Raw genomic sequence first — 23,270 nt, forward strand, 5'->3', positions numbered from 1 at the left:
CTTGAAATTGGGTTCAAATAAGGTCAGCTCCTGAATTCTTATTACATCGTTATTTAGTATGCTATGAGAGAAAAAGCACACTGATAATGTAAGTAGAATGTTAAATGTTCTAGGTCGTGGTTGAGATTAATGAAAATTTGAGGCACTTACACATTTACAGCAAAGGCTCGCCTGAGTTGAAATTTACTTGAGACAACACGGATGAGGTCTATGTGAGATGTGACAGGAGTCTGTAAAGAATGAGAAGGGTGTGAACGGATCACTGAGATTCTTTTTCATTGTCCTCATCATCATAGCTGGCCAAATGCCAACCCTCTGTGGCCTTACCTACATTTTCTCACGAAAACTGCACAGCTATATTATGAGGGCCACACTGAAGTTAGAGAAGCCAAGTGACTTGCTCAAGGTCACACTGGCAGAAAGAGGGGAAGTCAGGATACACACTCACACGGTCTATCTAGTTCCAGAGCCCATGCATACAACCACTGTGCTGTCTGTTATGAGCTGTTAGGGACAGAGAAGATTAAAGATGATTGAAATGTTTTGACCTCCACCATTAAAAAAATGATGGTGCCATGAATTAACTAAAGTGGAAATATTAAGAAGGAAAACTTGGCAGATTTGACTTAGAACGTGGTAAGTGTGAGGTGCTGGTGGAAGGACTCAATGGACGTCTTCAGTAATCATGAAAGGCAGGACTGGAGTGGGGAGGGGCTGAACAGAGGTGGCGATTTGGAGGTCCAGCCTTGCGGTTTGGGGCAGTCCCATGGGGGTAGAGCGGTTGGGAGAGGGGCCTGAAAGACTGAAGGCAGAACTTTTGGGAATCTGGGTTTCTGTGGAAGGAGTGGGAAAAGAACCTGGCTGAGGTACAGATGTGGTCATTAAACAGGGAGGAAGATTTAGGATGGGGTAGTGGCGCAGAAGGCAGAAGTTTCAAAAAGGAAGGAGGTCCTGTTGGTTGTAGAAGGTTGAGAAGTGGGACTGAGGAAGGCTGCTGCATTCTGTGATCATGTGATTGTTCAGACGGCAGCTTTAGGAGTAAAACCGCGAGAGTTAAGAGTAAATGGTGACAGAACGGAGGAATGAATATAGACTAGTTTTAAAAGATAAGTTTTGTATAAAGCAAGGAGTGGAAAAGTAGTTATTAAGGATGCTGGCTGATGTTTTTGTTTTGGTTTGCTTTGTGTTGTGCACAAGGCTCACTCACAAGGAAGAGAACCAGCATGTTGTTGGATGGAGGGCAAAGGTACGGCAATGAGGGAGTGCAAGGCAGGGAAGAGATCTGGACCTTGGAGCAGCCTAGGCATTGAGCGAGACAAGAGGGAAGCGATGATAGTAATAATAATAAGAATAGCTACATTTATTGAGCACTTACCTCATACATGGCATGTTGGAAGTTCTTTGTGTGTGTTCACTAAGTGTATTTAGTCCACAGCAGCCCCATCAGGTCGGTATGGTTAGCAGGTGGAATGTGAGGAATTTGAGATTGAGAGGCTTTAGGTTGTCCTGCTCGGGATCTCCCCGGTCGTAAGTGATGGTGCCAGTACTAACTCTGGGCAGCCCAGATCCAAAGCCCAGACTCCCCTGTGTGGCACTGGAGAGGTAATGAGCTGGAAAAGGAAGGCTGAGGACTTACAGGTGTTCTCAGTTAAATCAGTGAGTAGAAAGCAGAGTCATTTATTTGCCAAGAACAGTTTAAGGAACTTGGGATGTTTCACCTGAAAGGTTAAGCTTCTTTTGGGGTTAGCCTCATTCGGGATGGACTTTATTTATTTTGTTCATGGCGGTATTTGAAGAAATGAACAGTTCTTCAATTATTTACAGAGGTTTATAGGTTATAAATATCTTTCACATCAGGCTTAATTGGCCTGTTGGTCTCATCCTTCCAGAATGATGAAGTTTTTAACTAAATGCATACTGTGAGTTGGACATTATCACATGGAAAGATACATCTTGAAGTGCTTGCGAGCACTGCAAGAGTATTAAATTAGTTCTAAAATGAGGGCAAGGTTACACTCTGCCATGTGTTGTTTTAGATAAATAAAAACTAGCAAATAGAGCAATTTCTAAAGATAATGCTAAAAACATCACTAGGATATTAAACTTTGCTTTCACTTTGAAAATAGCAATCTGTCAGAAAAAATCTGAAAATTATTTTCTCAATTATTTTTATAATTTTAGCAAGAGAAAAACGCTTTGGAATAACTGAAAATTGCTATATTGCAGTATTGTTCAAAACCATCTGTTGTTTCATTTGGAAAATAGATTTCTGGCAGCTGCACTGGGAAATTTAGGGTTACGTCACTTATAGGTCAGCTAATTTATTTAAATTGGTTGAAATTCAGCAACTGAATTCAATACTGGTTTTCCGTCAGCCTAATAAAAATTCCTTTACAGCCCCGACTGCACAGGTGTCTGCATCATCCAGCGACTACCAAAGTTGCTTTGTCGTGTATCTGATTATTTATCTCAATTTAAGACCTAAAATAAATTGAAAAGCTGCCTAATGTTTTCTTCACTTTTATTTTTACAAGTTAGTTCTGGAGAGAATTAAATAATATATTTAAGTATACCAAATATTTATGCCTGTTTCCAGAAAAGTTCTCTAGTTATAACAAAAGTATAACCAAGTTGATAGGAAACTCAAAATCCTTATTTTTTCCCCTTTGTTTTAGTTGAGTTTTTAATCTAATTTCTCTTGACTTAAAATTGGGTATAGCAGAAATAAGGCCTTAAACTAAGCATTTTACCATATATCTTTAATGATCCTTAGTCACAAGTTGTTGAGATAAAAATAATTGAACCCCAGCTACCTGGCAATGGTTATTAGAAAATTATTAGTTAAGATATCAGAATGAAATCAGTATTTATTACCAGTAACTGAGTATTTGATTGACTGGTTTCCTTTTCTGCTTTCCTCTTTTGTTAGAAGAGTAGTGAATAAATATATATTAGAGTTTAGTTTTTTGAAATAAGCTCAGTTTTGTCGTGGGGTCACTGCTTATTCAGTTTATCTCTATAGCTTCTGCTTTATAGCAATTTCTGAATCATATGTAATGTATATAAAAGCAAACTCACCCTTTTATGATCCTGAAAGGTTTCTGCATCAAAATAGTGAGATAGGGAGAAGCTGACCTCTCAGGCGGGATTTCCTAGAACAGAATTTACTTCATCTTGACCTTAATCTTTCAGAGCCAGAAACTTCATGTGAACTTTCTTGATCAGGAGTGTGTTCCTGCTGCAGGTGACAGCAGCAAAGGGCAGAGCCATGTTCCTGACTCAAATCCCTGATGCCCAAGTCAGTGGTAGAGTATAGACCTAATTCCTTGTATCAAGATGATCATCACGTCCCCCACTTTTTGAGAAAATCTATATATGGATAGTCAAATTATAAATAGAAAATTTTGAGCCAATAATAACAAAGAGTTGATGTTATGATCTTGATAACCAGTGTCGCTGAACTGTAGTAACCTACGGCATCCAGGAAGGCACACTCTTCCTCAAACAGTGCTAGAATGACCCTGAAACCGTCTGGGTCCTTTGGACTTCCTGTATACCATCCGTTGATACATTCGTTTTTATAGATGTCTATAACATTAACTGGGCTGTGTCTTTTCCACATTGGCAAGACTTAGTAAATTCTGTTTGATTCTTCCTGCTTTCCTTCGGCAAGCTAATCTTATCTTTTCTGCTTTGAATTCACTAGTACATTACTTCCAATGGTAATCTTAGCTCCAGAATATAGTGGCACCATTCTTCAGCTTCTTATATACTAAATAGATGTTAACCAGACTAATTCCTCATTTAGTCATAAATTTACCCTGAGAGTTTTACTTATAAGCATATGTACATATTATCAGAATCTTGACATTAGCATGTGCCATCTTTGCATGGTTTTGAAAACTGTATGCTCATTAGTTTTTATATTCTGTGCCTCTTTGCCATTGAGATTTAAAAGATGACATTTAGGGACACCTGGGTGGCTCAGTTCGTTGAGCATCCAACTTTGGCTCAGGTCATGATCTCACAGTTCGTGGAGTTCGAGCCCTGTGTCAGACTCATTGCTCTCTGCAGAGCCCACTTCGGATCCTCCGTCCCCCAATCTCTCCACCCCTCCCCAGTTCATGCTTTCTCTCTCAAAAGTAAATAAAAACATTTGAAAATAAATAAATAAATAAATAGTCACATTTATATAATGTTAGAAAGAAGGAAAAATCATAAAACATGTTGATATCGTTATTGAAGAAAATATGCTAATCCAGCCGTGCTGTGCCTTATTCACTTCTTTATTCTCTGTAAGATTCGGTTCCACATACTAAGTTGGTTATTTACTTCCCTTTGTATAAGTAAGATTTCTTTTTCATATGTATTTGGATTCACTTCCCTCTTAGAGAAAGATAAATTCTAACAGGCTTGTAAGTGGTATGGATTTTTTCTCTAAAAACATGTTTTCTGTGCATGTTAGAAGTAGGGAAGAGAGACATTAGCCTTCTGTAAAGTATAATGTGATGGCTGTCAAACTAGCTTTATTCAAAGATCTAGAAACAAACTGCTCCGCATAAAATGGTGCCCCAATAGGTGGGGGTAGTGATCAGGGACTGATAGGGAGAGCTTAAAACACCTAACTGAGGCTCTCTGCTTGTAGCTACCAATGAACCCATGAGATATCTTACATTAATTTTATGCCTGAAAATAGTTTCCTTCAATAATTGATCATTGAGGAAAACCTCTTTTCATCCTAACATTTATAATGAATAAACGTCAGGAGTAATGTAACAAAATGCCTTTATACAATACTGAAGCTAATAGGAAGAATTTGACATTTTATGGATGGCCAAGTTCAGTGTCTGCTCTTCTTTTCAAACTTATTTTAAGAAATGACTTTCTGAATAAGGGAGCCTTGCCGTAACAGTTGGCAGTTAGGAGTTATTTTGTAATTTTTATTTTAGCTCTTGAGATTTGATACTTCAGACCTAAGGCGGGTAGAATGCCTTTGATAGCAGTGTGACCTTTTTTTGTATTAAGGTTATACAGTCGAGCAAGTTGTGTAGCCATGTGGCCACATGTCTTTATTTTCTTCTGAGGTGACCAGAGACTTTGCCACAGGCTAAATATAAACCTTTTTCATGAGGCATCCACCCAAAATAAGAAACTCAATAATTTTTAAATGATCCTTTTATTTACCTTACCCAAGTATATTATTTTCCATGGACACATGCTTTTTGGGTTTCAAGGAGACTATACACTTTACAAATAGATTATTTCCTATAAAGTTTTATTTCTCTATTAAGTAAACAAAGAGGCACCCACCCTCTACACTTGTGTAGAGGCCTTCATAATGAGAAACAGTTGAATTGAAAAAAAAAAAAAAAAGGTTGTTTGTCTTATATGAAGTTCAGGATAGATTCTCTTTGACTTTATTTATTTATTTTAATATGAAATTTATTGTCAAATTGGTTTCCATACAACACCCAGTGCTCAGCCCAATAGGTGCCCTCCTCAATGTGCATACCCACTTCCCCTCCCTCCCACCCCCCCATCAACCCTCAGTTTATTCTCAGTTTTTAAGAGTCTCATATGGTTTGCCTCCCTCCCTCTCTTTTTTTTTCCCCTTCCCCCCCCCCATGGTCTTCTGTTAAGTTTCTCAGGATCCACATAAGAGTGAAAACATATGGTATCTGTCTTTCTCTGTCTGACTTATTTCACTTAGCCTAACACTGTCCAGTTCCATCCACGTTGCTACAAAAGGCCAGATTTCATTCTTTCTCATTGCCAAGTGGCTTTCCATTGTATATGTAAACCACAACTTCTTTATCCATTCATCAGTTGAGGGACATTTAGGCTCTTTCCATAATTTGGCTATTGTTGAGAGTGCTGCTGTAAACATTGGGGTACAAGTGCCTCTGTGCCTCAGTACTCCTGTATCCCTTGGGTAAATTCCTAGCAGTGCTACTGCTGGGTCATAGGGTAGGTCTATTTTTAATTTTTTGAGGAACCTCCACACTGTTTTCCAGAGCAGCTGCACCAGTTTGCATTCCCACCAACAGTGCAAGAGGGTTCCCGTTTCTCCACATCCTCACCAGCATCTATAGTCTCCTGATTTGTTCATTTTAGCCACTCGACTGGTGTGAGTGGTTTTGATTTGTATTTCCCTGATGAGGAGTGACGTTGAGCATCTTTTCATGTGCCTGTTGGCCATCTGGATGTTTTCTTTAGAGAAGTGTCTATTCATGTTTTCTGCCCATTTCTTCACTGGATTATTTTTTTTTCAGGTGTGGAGTTTGGTGAGTTCTTTATAGATTTTGCATACTAGCCCTTTGTCCGATATGTCATTTACAAATGTCCTTTCCCATTCCGTTGGTTGTCTTTGACTTTAGAAAAATAGGTGACTATATTCAGGTTCTCCAGGGAAACAGAACTAGTAGGAGAGAGATTTATTCTGAAGAATTGGCTCACACAGTTATGGGGGCTGAGAATTCCAGCAGTGTTATGTCTGCAAGGTTGGAGACCCAGGAAAACCAGTGGTATAATTCAGTTTGAGTCTAAAGGCCTGAGAACAGAGGAGCTGATGCTTGAAATCCAAGTCCAAGGGCCTGAGAAGATAAGATGAGATATTCCAACTTCATAGGAAGCAAAAAAGGCATGTTCTTCCTTCCTCTACCTTTTGTTCTATTCAGGCCCTGGACAGATGCATGATGTCCACCCACAGTGAAGAGGGAAGTCTACTGAGTCCACTGATTCAGTGCTCATCTCATCCAGAAATACAGAAATACTTTCACAGACATACACAGAAATAGTGTTTAGTGTGTCTAGTCAAGTGAGACATAAAATTAACCATCACAAGTGACTAAAAAAAGTAGTTAAGTATGTATTTTCATTATCTATCGTTGTGTTATTAGGGAGCATGTGCAAACTACTAACATCCTTGTGTCATTAAACTTTAAAAACTATGTATTTCAATTATTTATGTGCCTATCCTCTCCATCAGGCTATTAGTTCTTGAGTCGTCATCATCATAGCTACCATCTAGTGATTGCTGAACAAGAACCTGGTTTACATATCTTGTTAAGTGAGTGAATGAATCAATCAGTAGATTCTGGAAAATATAGAGTTTTAGAGAGCCTATAATCTAGCCTGAAATAACATAACCCAAACTCCTTCAGTATCCAATAAGATTTTGCTTTCTTTCTTCTTAAAATGATTATGAAACTAGAAACAGCTTACTTAATAGTTGATGAAATACATAAAGAAGCATAGGGCTAGAGAGAAACCAGGTTCAACTTCCAGCTCCATGATCTCAGGCAAATCTGTGACTTCTCCGTGTCTCAGATTCTTTATGTATAAAAAGAGGATAATAGAAGAATTTACCCTGCAGAGTAGTGACTGGAGTTCCTGGTACCTATGTGCCCAGGAAGTATTAGTTGTTAATAGTGCTAACAGTGGGAGGAAAATCAGTTCTCAGTCTAGTAGTAGCAGCATCAAGATTTTGATGTACCTTGTCATGTTCCAAGTCTTTTTGCCTGAGCCCTTCTAATAATTTGCACTTCAATGAAGTATACACTCATTTTTTAAATTAGTCTAGGTGGAAGAGGTAGGTGGACTATCTGGAAGAAAAATGTACCATGTGTTGTAAGAACAAGTGTAAACCTTTGTTTAAAGTTTAACCAGTTTTCTACTCGAGGGCAGTAATCTAGAATTGACCATTTTGAGTAACTTCTTGCCAGAGTTGGTAGGATATTGGTCATCGCTTTCCCATCATGAGTTTCCAGTGTTCTTGGAAGTGAATGAATCAAACTTTAATGAGACTTAAGCTGAAGCTGATTGTTAAAAAACTATAGTAATGAAATATTTATTGTGCAGACGAAAAGAATTCAACTATATTTAAAAATTTTTTAAAGCAAATAAAATTCATAATTGAACTATAGGGTAAGAAAGCATATTCTATAATATATCTGTTGTTTCTGGCACAGCATGGTTCATTATTAATGTTAACATTTGTATTATAACTCTTTGCCAAATTAAATTAAATTAATTAAATATTATGGAGAACTGGTTAGGTGCTTGATCATATCAAAAAGATTTTCATTCACACATTTATATTTACCTCCTACTCTATGTGGGCTCCACATAACAATAAATAAGTCTCTACCCTCTTCGAACTTGAATAGTGAAGGACTGTATGTATAACATAATTATACAATATTATATGATTATAATCAGAAAAAAGGCTATAACTTTAAAGTGTAGGGCATTGTGAGATTATATAATATAGAGACATTCTAGAATATCTAGAATGGTCTGAGGTATATGTAGTAATTCACATAAGAGATGTGGCAAGTCTGTGATTTCATGCTACACTGTAATTCAGCAACCTGCAAGGTAAGATTGAATCTAGGTTTTGGCTACATTAATGCTTCAAGAAATAGAATGTTTAGATTTGCAGTTCAGATCCAGAGCTCACTGCCTCCCATGGACACACCAAAACTACAACTACATATAAAACAACTTATCAGGGTGCCTGGGTGGCTCAGTCGATTAAGCGTCTGACTTCGGCTCAGGTCATGATCTCATGGTTTGTGAGCTCAATCCCCACGTCAGGCTCTGTGCTGACAGCTCAGAGCCAGAAGCCCACTTTGGAATCTGTGACTCCTTCTCTCTGCCCTTCTCCTGCTCACATTCTGTCTCTCAAAAAATAAATGTTAAAAAATTGTTTTTGTTTAAAAACAACTATCTCCAAAAACAACTTGAAGACTAGCAGACCTAAGATTTTACACAACTAAGGATATAAAGAAATAGTCGCATCAAGATGACCAGGAGTGGCAAAGAGGCAGAGACAGTCTACTAAACTCAGGACTCACACCTCCCCAGCATGGCAACAAATGGGAGGATATCATGACTGCAAAGGCCCTCTGACCTTTGGGTTCTCTGACCCAGGAAACCTGCACTGGGAAGATGAGCTCCCATAACATCTGGCTTTGAAAACCAGTGGGGCTTAAGTCCAGGAGAGCCAGAAGACAGCAGGAAATCAAGACTCCACTCATAAAGGGCATGTGCACAGTCTCACTTGCTCTGAGTCCCAGAGCAGAGGCAAGAATTTGAAAAGTACCTGTATTACATGTGAATGAGATTCATTGACTAATTTAATTGACTAAATTTAGGGCACAGAACTAATTTGGGATCTGTTGGAACTTTATCCAGGGATAGAAGTACTGTGAATGCCATTTTCTTTTTCACTCCCCTTCTACCTACTTGTCCTGAGTAGCTGCCCTACCTAGCAAGTGCTGTTTCTGACACTATCCATCTACAGTGCTAGCACTGCTTGCCCTACCCTGGCATTTCCCTGCAAATTGCCTCACCCAACCCACCAGCTCTGGCCAGTGCTCCTCTCAAGTGGCTGTCTGCCCCACCACACCTGATGGGTGGCCTTGGTGACAGTGGCACTGCCCCAGGTAACCTCACCCCACCACAACCAGTGATTGGCCCTCCACCCTGCCACACCCAGAGGGTGGTGTTGGGTGGGATGGGTAACCAGGAGAGTTTCCACGACAGGGCCCCACAGGATAGTTTCTATATAGAGCTACTCCTTTGAGACAAGGAGACATAACTGATCTACTCAATATATAGAAGCAAACACAGAGAGTCAGGGGACAAAATGAAGAGACAGAAAAACATGTTCCAAATGAAAGAACAAGACAAAACTGCAGAGAACAAATAAATGAAATAAACAATCCACCAGATAAAAAGTTCAAAGAAATGGTCATAATGATGCTTATTGATCTTGGGAGAAGAATGGTTGAATACAATGAGAACTTCAACAGAGAGATAGAAAATACAAAAGAGAGCCAATCAGCTGAAGAATACAATAACTGAAATGAAAAGCTAGAATCTACAGCAGATGCAGAAGTACAGATTCTCTAAGATTAGGGTAGGGGTAGGGGAGAATCTCCCAATGAGAACCAAAAGAAAAGAAAATTTTTAAAAGTGACAATAGTTTAAGGGACATTAAGCATACTAACACTCACATTATAGGGGTTCCAGAAGGTGAAGAGAGAGAGAGAGGGACAGAAAACCTGCTTGAAGAAATAATGCCACAAAACTTCCCTAACCTGGTGAAGGAAGAAAACACTCAACTCCAGGAAGCACAGAGAGCCCCAAAAAGATGAACCCAAAGATACCCATACCAAGACACATTATAATCAAGATGTCAGAAGTTAAAGATAAAGAGATAATTTTAAAAGCAGCAAGAGAAAAACAACTAGTTACATACAAGGGAGCCCATATAAAATTATCAGCTGATATTTCAGCAGAAACTTTATACGCCAGAGGGAGTGGTATGATATATTCAAACTGCTGAAAGGAAAACAACAACAACAATAATATTCTACCTGGCAAGGTTATCACTCAGCATTGAAGGCGAGATAAGGAGATTCCTCAATAAGCAAAAGCTAAAGGAGTTTATCACCACTAAACTGACCTTACAAGAAACTTTAAAAGATACTTCATTAAATGGAAAAGGAAAAGCCATAATTAGCAATAAGAAAATTATTAAAGAAAAAAAATCTCACTGGTATAGGTAAAGATATAGTAAAGGTACTAGGTCAACAACTTATATAACTATTATGGAGTTTAAAAGACAAAAGTAATAAAAATTTTCTATATCTACAATAATTATTCAAAGAATACACAAAATATGTGTAAAATATGATGTCAAAAAATGTATTGGGGAGAGTGAAAATCTAATGCTTTAGAATGTGCTTGAACTTTAGTGACCATCAACTTAATACAGACTGGTATATACCTAGGAAGTTATATATGAACTTTATGGTAACCACAAATGAAATCCCTACAATAGATATACAAAAAATTGAGAGTAAGGAATAAAAACATAACCCTAAAGACAGTCACAAAATCATACAGGAAGAAAGCAAGAGAAAAAGGAACAGAGAACTACAAAAACAACCAGAAAACAATCAACAAAATGGCAATAAGTACATATCTACATATCTGTCAGTAATTAAATGTAAATAGACTAAATGCTCCCATCAAAAGAAATAGGGTGGCTGAATAGGTTAAAAAAAAAAAGACCAACTTATACATTACCTACAGAGACTCACTTGAGATGTAAAAACACACATAGGGGTGCCTGGGTGGCTCAATCAGTTAAGCATTCAAGTCTTGATTTCAGCTCAGGTCACGATCCCAAGGTGGTGAGATTGAGCCCTGCATCAGGCTCTCTGCTGAGCGTGGAGCCTGCTTAAGATTCTCTCTCTGTCCCTCTGCCCCCTCCCCTGCTCTTTCTCTCTAAAAAAATAAAAGCACACATAGACTGAAAATGAAGGAATGGAAAAAGATATTTCATGCAGATAGAAGCAAAAAAAATTAAAAAAGCAAAATAGACTTTAAAACAAAGATTGTAACAAGAAAAAGAAAGGCATGACATAATGATGAAGGGATCACTCCAACAAGAGGGTTATCAAGTGTCTTTTCCAACCACAACTGTATGAACTAGAAATGAATTACAAGAAGAAAAGTGGAAAAAATACAGACACATGGAGACTACACAATATGCTACTAAACAACCAATGGGTCAGTGAACAAATCAAAGAGGAAAGAAAAAAATTCCTAGAGATGAGTGAAAGAGTCGGACGCTTAACTGACTGAGGCACCCAGTCACCTCCAATGGCATTTTTTACAGAACTCAAACAACTAATTCTAACATTTGCATGGTACCACAAAAGCCCCCCAATAACCAAAGCAACCTTGAGAAGGAAGAGCAAAGCTGGAGGAATCACGCTTGCTGTTTTCAGACTATACTACAAAGCTGAGTAATCAGAACAGTTTACTACTGGCACAAAAACAGTCACATAGACCAATGCAACTGACTAAAGAGTGCAGAAATCTGTGGTCAGGAGGTTTGAGGTCAGGAGGTCAATCAATGTATTGACCTATGGTTAATTGGTCTTCAACAAAGAAGGTAAGAATATACAACGGTTAAAAGACAGTCTCTTCAGTAAATGGTGTTGAGAAAACTGGACAGCTACGTGCAAAAGAATGAAAATGGGCCACTTATACTATATACAAAAATAAACTCAAAATGGATTAAAGACTTAAAGGTCATAGTGGAAACCATAAGACTCTTAGAAGAAAACATAGGCAATAAACTCTGACATCATCTGTCTCCTCAGGCAAGGGCAACAAAAGCAAAAATAAACAAATGGGACTATATCAAACAAGAACAGTTTTACATAACAAAACCAAAACAAAAAGGCAGCCTACTGAATGGAAGAAGATATTTGCAAATAACTTGTCTCTAGCTGTGAAAGTCCTAGATGGCATCTTCTTCCAATAGAAGGTGCTTCTTCTCTATTGGAAACCTGTTGTTTAGTGTAGCCACCTTCATTAATTATCTTCACTAGATCTTCTGGAGAACTTCCTGCAGCTTCCACATCAGCACTTGCTGCTTCACCTTGCACTTGATGTTATGAAGAATTTTCTTTCTTTAAACCTCATGAGCCAACCTCTGCCAGCTTCAGACTTTTCTTCTGCAGCTTCTTCACCTCTCTCAGCTTTCACAGATCTGAAGAGAGTTAAGGTCTTGCCCTGGGATTAGGCTTTGATTTAAGGTAATGTTGTGGCTGGTTTGATCTTCCATCCAGACTACTAACGCTTTCTCCATATCAACAAGAAGGCTATTTCACTTTCTTATCATTTGTGCCTTCGCAGGAGTAGCACTTTTACCTTCTTTCAAGAACTTTTCCTTTTCATTCTCAACTTGGCTAACTAGAGCATGAGGCCTAGCTTTTGGCCTACCGTGGCTTTTGACATACCTTGCTCACTAAGCTTAATCATTTCTACCTTTAGATTCAAGTGAGAGATGTGCAGCTCATCCTTTCACTTGAACACTTAGAAGGCACTGCAGGGTTATTAATTGACCTCATTTCAATATTGTTGTGTCTCAGGGAATAGGGAGGCCTGAGGAGACGGAGAGAGAGAGAGATGGTGGAACAGCGGGCTGGTGAAGCAGTCAGAACACCTACCACATTTACCGACTAAGTTTACCATCTTATGTGAGCACAGTTTGTGGTACCCCAAAGCAATTACAGTAGTAATATCAAAGATCACTTATCACAGATCATTATAACACATAGAATAATAATGGGAAAGTTTGAAATATTGTGAAAATTACCAAAATGTGACACAGAGACATGAAGAGAGCAGATGCTGTAGGAAAAAATGGTGCTGACAGATTTCTCGATGCAGGGTTGCCATTAATCTTCAACTGTTTAAAAAAACAGACAAACACAATGTCTGCAAAATGCAGTAAAACAAAGTATGCCTGTAGTTCACTGAAGAAACCAAAACTAAGCTAGAACCCTGGCCGTAAAGGGAGCAGAGAAGTATATTTTTGAGTTTTCTAAACTCTTCAAAAAAATGAAGGCTCACCAGTACAAGGTTGAAATAGATGCTGATGGAGTCTGGTATAGTATCTCCCAAAGGGATGTACCAGTGAATGTTTCCCTGGTGCAGCTGGGAAGGATAAGAAAAGAACTAGCTATATGAAAACTTGGGGGGATGCATTCTAAGCGGAGGAAAAACAGTTAAAGAGGCCTGGAAGTGAGAAAGAGTATTAATCAACCTTAAAAACAAATGGCAAAAGTGTAGACCTCCTCCGCCCACCAAAAAAAAAAAAAAAAAAAAACAACATGGTGATTTCAGGAAACTCAAATTTTCATTTAGAGCATTACTACAGTAAGTAAAGAGGCTGCCACATACCCAGTCTAATCCTCCTCTACACTCAGGCAGAGTGGTCCTCTGTTTAGCCAAGAGTTGTGGAAGATTCCTTTCTCTCATGTGTCAAGAAGCCTGACAGTGACACGAATGTGGAATTGAGCATGAAAAACACAACAGAGCCACAACAGCTACGGTGCATCCATCCATTTACCTTAAATGATGAGAGGGTCAGAGAGAGAGATTGAGCCTGGTACAGGAAGGTCAGTGGCAAGATTCAGGTGCCCCATACAGGGTGGCTTCTGGTTCCAAAAGAGAAGACAATAAGAGGTCCTGGAGTCCTGTGGCCAGAGAGATAAATATACCATAATTTCAGAATATTAAACCTTAGAGACACTCTAATCCACCTCTGCCCCTTCATTTTACAGGTGAGAATTTGACAGAGTGGTTGAACATCTTGTTGAGGGTGATAAAGTCTGTGGAACATTGGGACTAGAACCCCTTAATAGCAAACATACCGTTTTACCATGTGCTTCACTTAAAAGTCCCGCTTTTCATGGTCATTATCTAATGCTGAAATGCAAATGTGGTAGCTAATCTAGGATTTTGTTAGCTGGTGGTCAGTTTAACATTTAGCTCCATATCTGTCAAGATGGTGTTCAGAACAACTGCTTTTGAGTAACGATGGCAGAGAAATTAAATTATTTTAAAAATTCTGAATACTACTACTTCCTTTAACCCAATCCAGCCCTACTCCCAAGGATATGTTTCATTCCACCCTTAGTGAATTTCACTGCCAAAGTTGGTTGTGTTTTTTAAAAATTTTGCAAAAATGGTGAAAAAGAGCCACAGCTTTAGAAAGAAGGTCATAAAAAACAGGAGGTCATAAAAACGTGACTTAAATGAAGAATCCCCTCTAAAGTGTCATGAAGCTAGCCTAGTTTCTTCATTAGTTTGAGTGGCAGATCCAATTATAGAAGAAAAATGATATTATACTATTGACCTTTTTACCAGATTGAATCTTTAACCCACTGGGCTTCGTGTACTTTTTGCATTCCATATTTGGTTATTTTTGACACAAATTAAACTCCCAACTCTAGAAGAGCTCAACGATATTTGAATTAAGCAATAAAATATCTAAACACTGTTGCCTGGGGAGTCACAGGCATTATGCTTCCATGTAGAGGAATAACCGGTATTTGTTGGGATTAGATGGTATGATAGTTGAATTGGATTATGCAACCAGAAGACACATACACGTTTATAAAATGTGCTTTATAAAATCTTTTTAAAAATGTTATTTCTGCTAGTCTTCAATACCACGATGCAATAAGTTATATTATCCCCTAAAGTCACTTAACAAAATAAGGTGTCACTAAAAGAAGCGATTGTGAAAATCCAGAATTATATATAACGTAGCCTATCCCAGAAATACCACAAACCCTATTCTCTGCTATTAGTAAACTGTAGAATATCTTGTTTTATAAAATGGGAAGTAATATTGACAGGTAATATGTTTTATCTAAAGTCACCTTTATCCCAAGACCTTTCGAGAAAAACGGAAAGTTGAATTGTCTTATGATGGTCAAAGAAGCAGTTTACAAGGGCTATAAATGACATCCAACTTTCTTATGGCTTGTTAGCAATCAGTTCCGAGAATTCTGAACCCATGTATCACTGACCACCAGGTTCTGAAGGAAAATGTTTATACATCCCCACTGGATCATCTCTGAAAGGTTGAGTCGGTGGTGTGGTGTGATAGAACAAGCAAAAGATTCTTTTCTCTCACTAGAGGGTTTGGGAATTAGAGTGTCAAGGGGAGAGGCACAAGCTGTGTTGGCTGCCTTTGTCCCATAGCTTTTAGAATATCCTTTGTGGAAGGAGAGAAAGAAAACTTCTTCCATAAGAATAATGGTGCCCTAAGGAAAAAACATCTGTTCTCTTGTTGAGTGCAGTCTGTTTAAGGGAAACAGCAGCAATCTGCCTCGAGTTAAAAGGTGGGCTTATTCCCACCTCCACACTTCTGAGCTGCGCTCCAGTTGCCTGCTCCAATCTCTGATGTCGGAGGCGGAGGCCGGTGTAAACAATGAAGCCCTTTATCTAAACATTTAAATCCTCCTCTCTTCCCCTGTTTCAGCCCACGCAGTAGCCTGTGGAATTGACTTAACAGAAGGCATATTTTCTCGTGAATTTTGGGCTTGGGAAAAAACTCTTAGTTTGGAATATGAAGAGGGGGGCATTAACTTAAAGTTTAAACATGCCTGGTATACATGAGTACAATATAAAGGTCAAGCGAGCAGGAGAATGGGCTAGCACCCCAAGATTGGTTGGGGAAAGCTGTGGATTGCTTCATGAGATTTTATTATTTTGATCTTTTTACTTCCCAAAAGATGGAGGTAAAGTGGAGTAGTGATATCCTAGATACTCATAGGAAAAGTAAGGGGTTTGGAGGGAGATGAGGAAAAGACATTAAGGGGAAGAAATTGGGTTCAGATTTCCTAATTTGTCTTCTCTCTGCCTGGCACCAAGTTAAAGCCTCTTTTCATCAGGTAGATTGCAGTCCAATCTGGCTAAAGCAGTTGAAGTGCTGGGAGGGAATGGTCAAGGGGGTGAAGGAATGGGGTTCCTGCATGTTCTGATGCCCACAGGGGCCTGATAGGAAATCTAAGAGACGAGCCTGAAAGTTCTGCTCAGTCTGAGGGAGCCAGGTGCCCTGGCTTTGGCCAGTGTTGCTTCATGAGAATTGGGGCTCGGAATGGCCTGATTTTTCTGAAGCCAGAAATCCTTTTTTGCTGTCTTGTTAAAATCTCCCAAATTTTTAAATAGTATAACAGATTGGAATGTATTTGCCAGGTCGGCTAGTTTTCCAACTCAAGTTAATGGGCTTCCCCCTCTTTAGAGGTTTTGGGACCTTAAAACTGGAACTTATGACTCATAGAAAGTGAAGGGAATAAAATTTTTCCCTCTCATTCATTTAATAAATGTTCATGTCAACAAATACCAAAGCTGTATCCATCAGTAGTCAGTGGATACAAAGATGGGTACAAAGATACAGTCCTGCCTATAGATCCCACTGTACTTAGGAGACAGATAAACGGGAAATTACATTATAGTGAACTTCCTGTAATTAAACAGGTATTCCCAAGGTGGGTCCGCTCTGAAGGGCATCCAGTCCTTTTTTGGATGGGAGCTGTTTCTTAAAGGAGTCCATCAGTTAAAGAGAGTGGTACTTTATCGGAGAAGCAGGAGGTACTAAAAGCAGGTGAAAAAGAGCAAGGTATATGTGAAGAATTCAGGGGTGTTTACTACAATTAAATGATAATCGAATCAAAACCAATGATACTAATTAAAAAACAGATCCTCCTTCAAAAAACAAAACTGGCTTCTCAAGACCCATCCCAGATCTTCTGAGTCAGAATCACTGAGGTATTTTTTAGTAGGCACTCTAGGTGACTCATGATCAGGCTTGGGTGACTTCTTCTCAAGTAGAGATGGTGTCAAATCTGAAAATAGGATAGTTCGCCTGGATTCGAAGCTGGGCTCCATTCCTTAACTAGCTGGCTATTATAGGTAAGGCAGTTAGCCTCTGTGTGCTTAAAGCTTCTGTACCTGAAAAATAGAGCTAGAGTGTCAACTTAATAAGATTGTCTTGAGAATTCAATACTTAGAACATTATCGTTATCCTGCTCACCACTTGATTCCCAGCCCATAGTACTGGGACAGGTCCAGAATAATTACTCAGTAAATATCTGCTGAATGACTAAGACTAAGTGGGTATAAACGGGCCAGATCACTGGAGTCCTTAGTTTTGCTTATTATTGTAGGTACAACCTCAGGGTAGTCACCGTCTCTCCTCTACCTAATCTTCCTGGAACCGTATTAGTTACCCACCCTTCCCCCAGTGATTCATTTGAAAAACAAAACCAAAAAACAGAAGTAGCTCCTATACCAAAAGATTTCTAGAGTACACATTAGAAAGAAAAAATAAACAAAATGTACTACTTCCCTGTAGTAAAGTGAGAAAACTTTGTGAATCACTGCTGCTTTATAAAATTAACAGCTTTATTTCATTTTGTTCTTCTCTCTTCACCTAAGGTTGCTGTTGTACCATCTGCTCAGACACTTAAAATTACTGACTTCAGTTTCAGTGACTTTGAGCTGTCTGACCTAGAAACGGCACTGTGTACAATTCGGATGTTCACTGACCTCAACCTTGTGCAGAACTTCCAGATGAAACATGAGGTAGGAATAAGTCATGTCCTTTGGAAAAGTGAAAAGTGTGTGTGTGTGTGTGTGTGTGTGTGTGTGTGTGTGTGTGTGTGTGTCTGTGTGTGTTAAGAGAGAATTAGTATGAATAGGGATTTTTAAGTCTCAGCAATTAATATACTGTCACCTAATGCATCCCTGAGATTTTCAAAGAAAAATGATCAACCCTAACAAGACACGTATTGGATTTTTACTATGCATCAAACACCAGGTGGAAGAATAGGGGACATTATCCCCAATAGGGGGAGAAGGATGTACAAAGCCAGGAGGACAGAGTGGGGATGGGCTGGGAGCCTTAGTGGAGGGGGAGTGAGAGTGGCAAGGGAAGCAAGTGGAGAGGAAGGTTACGATGCAAATCATATGTAACCTTGTAAGCTGTTCAGAGGAATTTGGATTTTATTCTGAAAAACAGTGGTGAGTCACTGAAGAATTTTAAACGGAAGTAACTTGATCTCATTGCAGAGGTTATGATCACACAGGCCAGGGAAGGACCAAAACAGAGTGAACTCCTTTGGAAATAAGGGAGTACAGGCGCTTGATGTGAAGCCAAGCTTGTGGTTCGAACAAGAGGGGTTACCTCTGTGGGGTGTGGATGAAAACCGATTTTAACCCCTGTTGATTACTTATTCACCTCTCAGAAAACAGCAAGACTTCAGGCAGAATCTTCTAATACCAGCTGCAGAGTGCAGGGAAAATCTTCATAATGGCTATGTGTATTAGCATCAAAGAATAAGGGAGAATAGAAAGGATTGTTTGAAAACAAAATGTAGTAATTTACCTTTAAAGTTGTTTTTTTTGGTTTGTTTGTTCTTTCCCTGGTCAGTTGAATTTCTAGTCTTCTTATACAGATTTCCTGTCTGGAAATTTAAATACCTTGAAGGCCTCTACTATTTAGCAATCCATTAATTCATAAAATGAAAATTTATTAACATAAACAGTGTACCCAGCACTGTGCTAAGTATTCATTTGAGCGAAGAGCTGTCCTGCTCTCAAAAGCCTCACACAGTTAGGAATGAAAACTCAGGACTAATAGAGCTAACGGTAATATAGTGTCATTTATGGTATTCTTGGGGTATTCTTTCTTAAATTTAGCCAAAGTTTCTATTACTCTTGGATGAAAACAAGGAACTACTATCTGTGAAGTCTAATTAATACTTCACTCTTACTAGAACATGTTGATTAAGGGATATCATGTCATTTGATTATTTCAAGAAGCCCTCAAGAAAGGTTCTCTGGTTGTTATTGTCTCTGTTTTCAAATGAAGAAATTCAGATAGCATGATAAGAGTAAAAAGGTCATGAATTTTGAGTTATAGCCCTACTAGTGAGTAGCTCTTATTTCCTTAAGCACTTAATCTCTCAAGTTCTCAGTTTCACAGTCTGTTAGTTGGGGATAATGGTATGACTTCCTTATGAGGGTCTTGTGAGAATGACACATGCATCGATGTGATTGTCTGTTTGTATGCATGTGGATGTGTGTAGATGGTGTTTTGCTGCTTAACACAGTACCTAAGACAGTTGTAGAGTACATGTCACTTCTTCCTTCCTTCAGCCAAATTTGACAATGGTTGTATCACCCCATCCAATTTCTCTACTATAGGTTATAGGCTCATTTAAAAAAAAATTAATGTTTATTTTTGAGAGAGAGAGAGAGAGAGCAGGGGAGGGGCAGAGAGAGAGGGCGACACAGAATCCAAAGCAGGCTCCAAGCCATCAGCACAGAGCCCGACACGGAGCTTGAACCCACCAACCATGAGATCATGACTTGAGCCCAAGTCGGACCCTCAACCCACTGAGCCTCCCAGGCGCCCCTTATAGGGCTCATTTTTAATAGCCTTTTCTATTAATGGAATAAAGACCTCATTTAAGGCCAGTTCTAAATGTGAATCTCGGTTCTGCTTCTTACTAGTTACAGGACCTTAAAAAGCAAGATAGCATTTCAAATCCCTTTCCATTCTCAGATTTCCTTACTTTAAACTAGCAATGATGCTGTTTAAAGGGCCTGGCCAGAACAAAGGAATGTGATCCTTTTACATGTTTATGAAATTCTTATAAGTTGACTTATTTCTTAAAAACCCATACGTTTTCAGATAGCATTTGAGTGTCGCATATGAAGATAGTCACTCAGAATTTCTTTGGCAATCTTTATTCTTACCTTTCCTTCAATTTTTGACTATTAGGCAGATAATTTTCCTCTGTATCTCATTCATTTACTCTCCTTTTCTGTTTGATTAACTACTATTCTGATTCTGGCAAACATCAATTTGAATAGCAGTCATTCTGATTGACCTTCCTGCCTTAGTGACTCTTCTGTCATGTTTATTTCAGATATTCTTGTCAGTATAGTTTTAGGATGATAAAATTAAAACGTTATTGCTGGTGAGGGTGCTAGCATCATGACAAAGAATATTTCCTACTGAAAGATATGTCAAGTCTTCATGTCTCTTCTTGGCTTCCAGATCTTGAGTCACTCTCCTATTAACATCACAACCATTGCTCTTGCTCATCTATGAAATGGACTCTTGACTCAACTTGAACAAATCTGCATGTGCTGTGCTTATTTTCACATTCTGTCTGTTACAGGTCATTCCTCCTAAATGGACTGTCCCACTTGAAAGTCTGCCCCACTTCCTGCCACAACATGCTTTTCTCTTCCTCAGAGCCTGATTCAACCTTAAGTTTAACTTCACTCCACTTGGAATACTGTTGAAAATTTGTTTTCTCGATTGGATTTATTTCCTTTATATGTGCACTTCTATTATTTTCACTACCGATTGAGCTTCTTGAAGGCAGGAACTGAGCTATTTTCTGTTTCTTCTCTTTCTCCCAGAGCATTTTGAGTCTGCCACCCAGGACTTAGGAAGCCTCTGTAATTGTTGGAGACTGATTCAGGGTATTGAGCATGCTCCCTAGAGTCATCCAGATTGCACATAATTATTCAGTAGTCCTGTACAAAAGACTGTATTTCAGATTTGAACATGCCAAGCATATCCATCAAGCACTGAGCCGATCTGACCATAATTTTCCTAAATGCTGTTAAGAACATCCTGATAGGCCTATAAATATAGAGAGCAAACTGCTGGTTGCCAAAGGGAAAGGGGTTGGGGGGATGGGCAAAATGGGTGAGGAAGAGTAGGAGCTACAGGCCTCCACTTAATGTATGGAATGAATAAGTCACAGGAATGAATGGCAAATCATAGGGAATACAGTCAGTAATGTTGTAATAGCATTGTGTGGTGACAGATGGTCGCTACACTTGTGAACATAGCATGACATATAGAGAAGTACTATGTTGTGTACCTGAAACTAATGTAACATTCTATGTTAACTATACTCAAATAAAAAAATGTTTTTAAAAGATCTCCTGATAACAGAATCTAAAACTGTATTTAAATCTAGTTTCTAACTATTATATCCATTGGATGACCCAGTTCTCTTAGGCCCCTCTTGTTAGAAGCATAACTGAATAGTCCATCAGGAATTGTATTTCATAAAGTCATTTTGGTCATTATTTAACATTATATGATATGTGTGCATATTTAGTTGCATGTACAGATTTATGATTAGTAAAGAGATATGTTCATAGGTTAAATTTCTGCGTTTTCCTGCATATTTTCCTTGAGTATTTAATTAATCACCAGTAATTTTCTGTAACACTTTACAGTTTCTAAGCATATGAAAGAAAGTTTAGAGCTCTTACTTAAAGTTCTGCTAATAAGATGAAGCTATCATCTTTCTAGCTGATTTTGTTCAGAAATGGTCACGATGAAAGAAACTGCAATATACTTGGTATTAACACATGTCAGTAGTAGTCACACAGAAATCATCTGCTAAGTATGGTGACTTGGAGGTTCAAGAGCTATGGGACATTCGGGTTGCTTGTTATCAGAATTCCCTGTGAACTGTGTTATAGAACAGGAACAAAAAGACCAAAAAAGAAAAGGAAGGTTATGAGAGCGCAGATTTTCTACCAAATCCCATGTAAGCAATTTCTACCAACAATGAAGAAACCTTGTTTTTGGCCTGCTTCTGCAGCCAGCCATTCTGTGTTGAATATTGTTAAAGCAACATTCTTTTCCCTGGTACTTTTTCCATATCCCAGGGCAATGCTTTTTGTGTTTGAAGTATCTCCAGGGATATACGTAGGAAGAAGTACATATTTATTTTTACGGATCCCCCAAAGTATAGTAAATCATTCAGAATTGAAGAGAGGCAGACTCTGATGCTAACACAAACAAAAAATAACCATGCTCAGGGCCCGTGAGTCCCTGGGGATCTTAATGAATACACTACTTAGAAGTTGAATTAAACCCAGCTTTTGAGATTTCCGAGGTCTGTCCCTTTTTTTCCATCTTTTAAAATATGTCTTTTTCATATGGACCCCAGGGCTTTATTTTACGTATATATTTAAACATTACTTCTTGGTAACCAAGCAGTAACTCTGCCTGAATATTTAAGCGTAGTTTAAAAGGGACAAAAGACTTGCTGATTGCATCAGGACTTGGAGCTCCATTTTGTCCTTGGACGTGTGCTGTATATGTTAGCCCCCAATCCACCCCTGGCAGCCTTGCTCTGAATTGAAATTGCAGAGCAGAATTAAAAATTGTTGCAGAATTAAAAACTGGGAGCATGAAAAGAACTTGAGAGTAGCTGTTTCCATGGCTCTCTAGAAGTGAATTCATACATAACGGACCATTTGGACTCTCCTAATTGATGGCACCTGAACACAATATCTTTTAAAAAGCTAGTCAGTGCCCTCCCTACCCATGCCAAAAATACCTTAAAGCTGTCTTGCATTTTACATCTCATTTAGTTAGCATGGTGGTTAACATGGTGGGCTCTGAAGTCAGATTGCTCAAAATTGAATTTTAGCCCCACCCTTTGCGAGCAATGTGACCTTGGGCAAGTTACCTTTCTGAAAGTCGGATTCCTCACCTGTAAAATGATCAAAGTAGTAGTGCCTCCCTCGGAGTTATGAGGGTTAGATGTAAATGCTTTGGAACATAGTAAATGTGTGATAGATGTTAACAAGTATTGTTACTGCTTATGCTTTATTCCCTAAAGGTTCTTTGCAGGTGGATTTTAAGTGTTAAGAAGAATTACCGGAAGAATGTTGCCTATCATAATTGGAGACACGCCTTTAATACAGCTCAGTGCATGTTTGCTGCTCTAAAAGCAGGCAAGATTCAGGTACTTTTGAGAGCCATTTTTATATTAAAGACCTTTTCTTGCTTTAGTGGTAAAGTTTACAACATATTCTTTCAAGTTTTTTTTTTA

At 38.7% G+C, this 23,270-nt stretch overlaps 1 protein-coding gene and 1 long non-coding RNA gene across 13 annotated transcripts in view; one reads left to right on the forward strand and one right to left on the reverse strand.

The window, feature by feature from the left end:
• PDE5A (phosphodiesterase 5A) overlaps window positions 1-23,270 on the forward strand; it is a 141,734-nt gene that overhangs the window by 86,481 nt on the left and 31,983 nt on the right. For all 5 annotated transcript variants that reach the window (XM_042935616.1, XM_042935613.1, XM_042935617.1 and 2 more), the window contains exons 12-13: window positions 17,824-17,970; window positions 23,058-23,183. In XM_042935616.1, the coding sequence (XP_042791550.1) occupies window positions 17,824-17,970; window positions 23,058-23,183 (273 nt within the window). The remainder of the gene's footprint in view (window positions 1-17,823; window positions 17,971-23,057; window positions 23,184-23,270) is intronic.
• The window catches only part of LOC122217917, a 73,803-nt gene that overhangs the window by 12,758 nt on the left and 37,775 nt on the right, over window positions 1-23,270 (reverse strand). For 7 of the 8 annotated variants that reach the window (XR_006201754.1, XR_006201752.1, XR_006201749.1 and 4 more), the window contains 6 exons: window positions 13,943-14,069; window positions 13,444-13,527; window positions 13,187-13,279; window positions 3,079-3,152; window positions 1,376-1,610; window positions 151-230 (listed from right to left, as the gene is read on the reverse strand). This is a non-coding gene — a long non-coding RNA (uncharacterized LOC122217917). The remainder of the gene's footprint in view (window positions 1-150; window positions 231-1,375; window positions 1,611-3,078; window positions 3,153-13,186; window positions 13,280-13,443; window positions 13,528-13,942; window positions 14,070-23,270) is intronic. The other variant, XR_006201753.1, reaches the window with a different exon arrangement.

The sequence above is a fragment of the Panthera leo genome, chromosome B1, assembly GCF_018350215.1.
Source record: "Panthera leo isolate Ple1 chromosome B1, P.leo_Ple1_pat1.1, whole genome shotgun sequence".
Taxonomy (NCBI): domain Eukaryota; kingdom Metazoa; phylum Chordata; class Mammalia; order Carnivora; family Felidae; genus Panthera; species Panthera leo.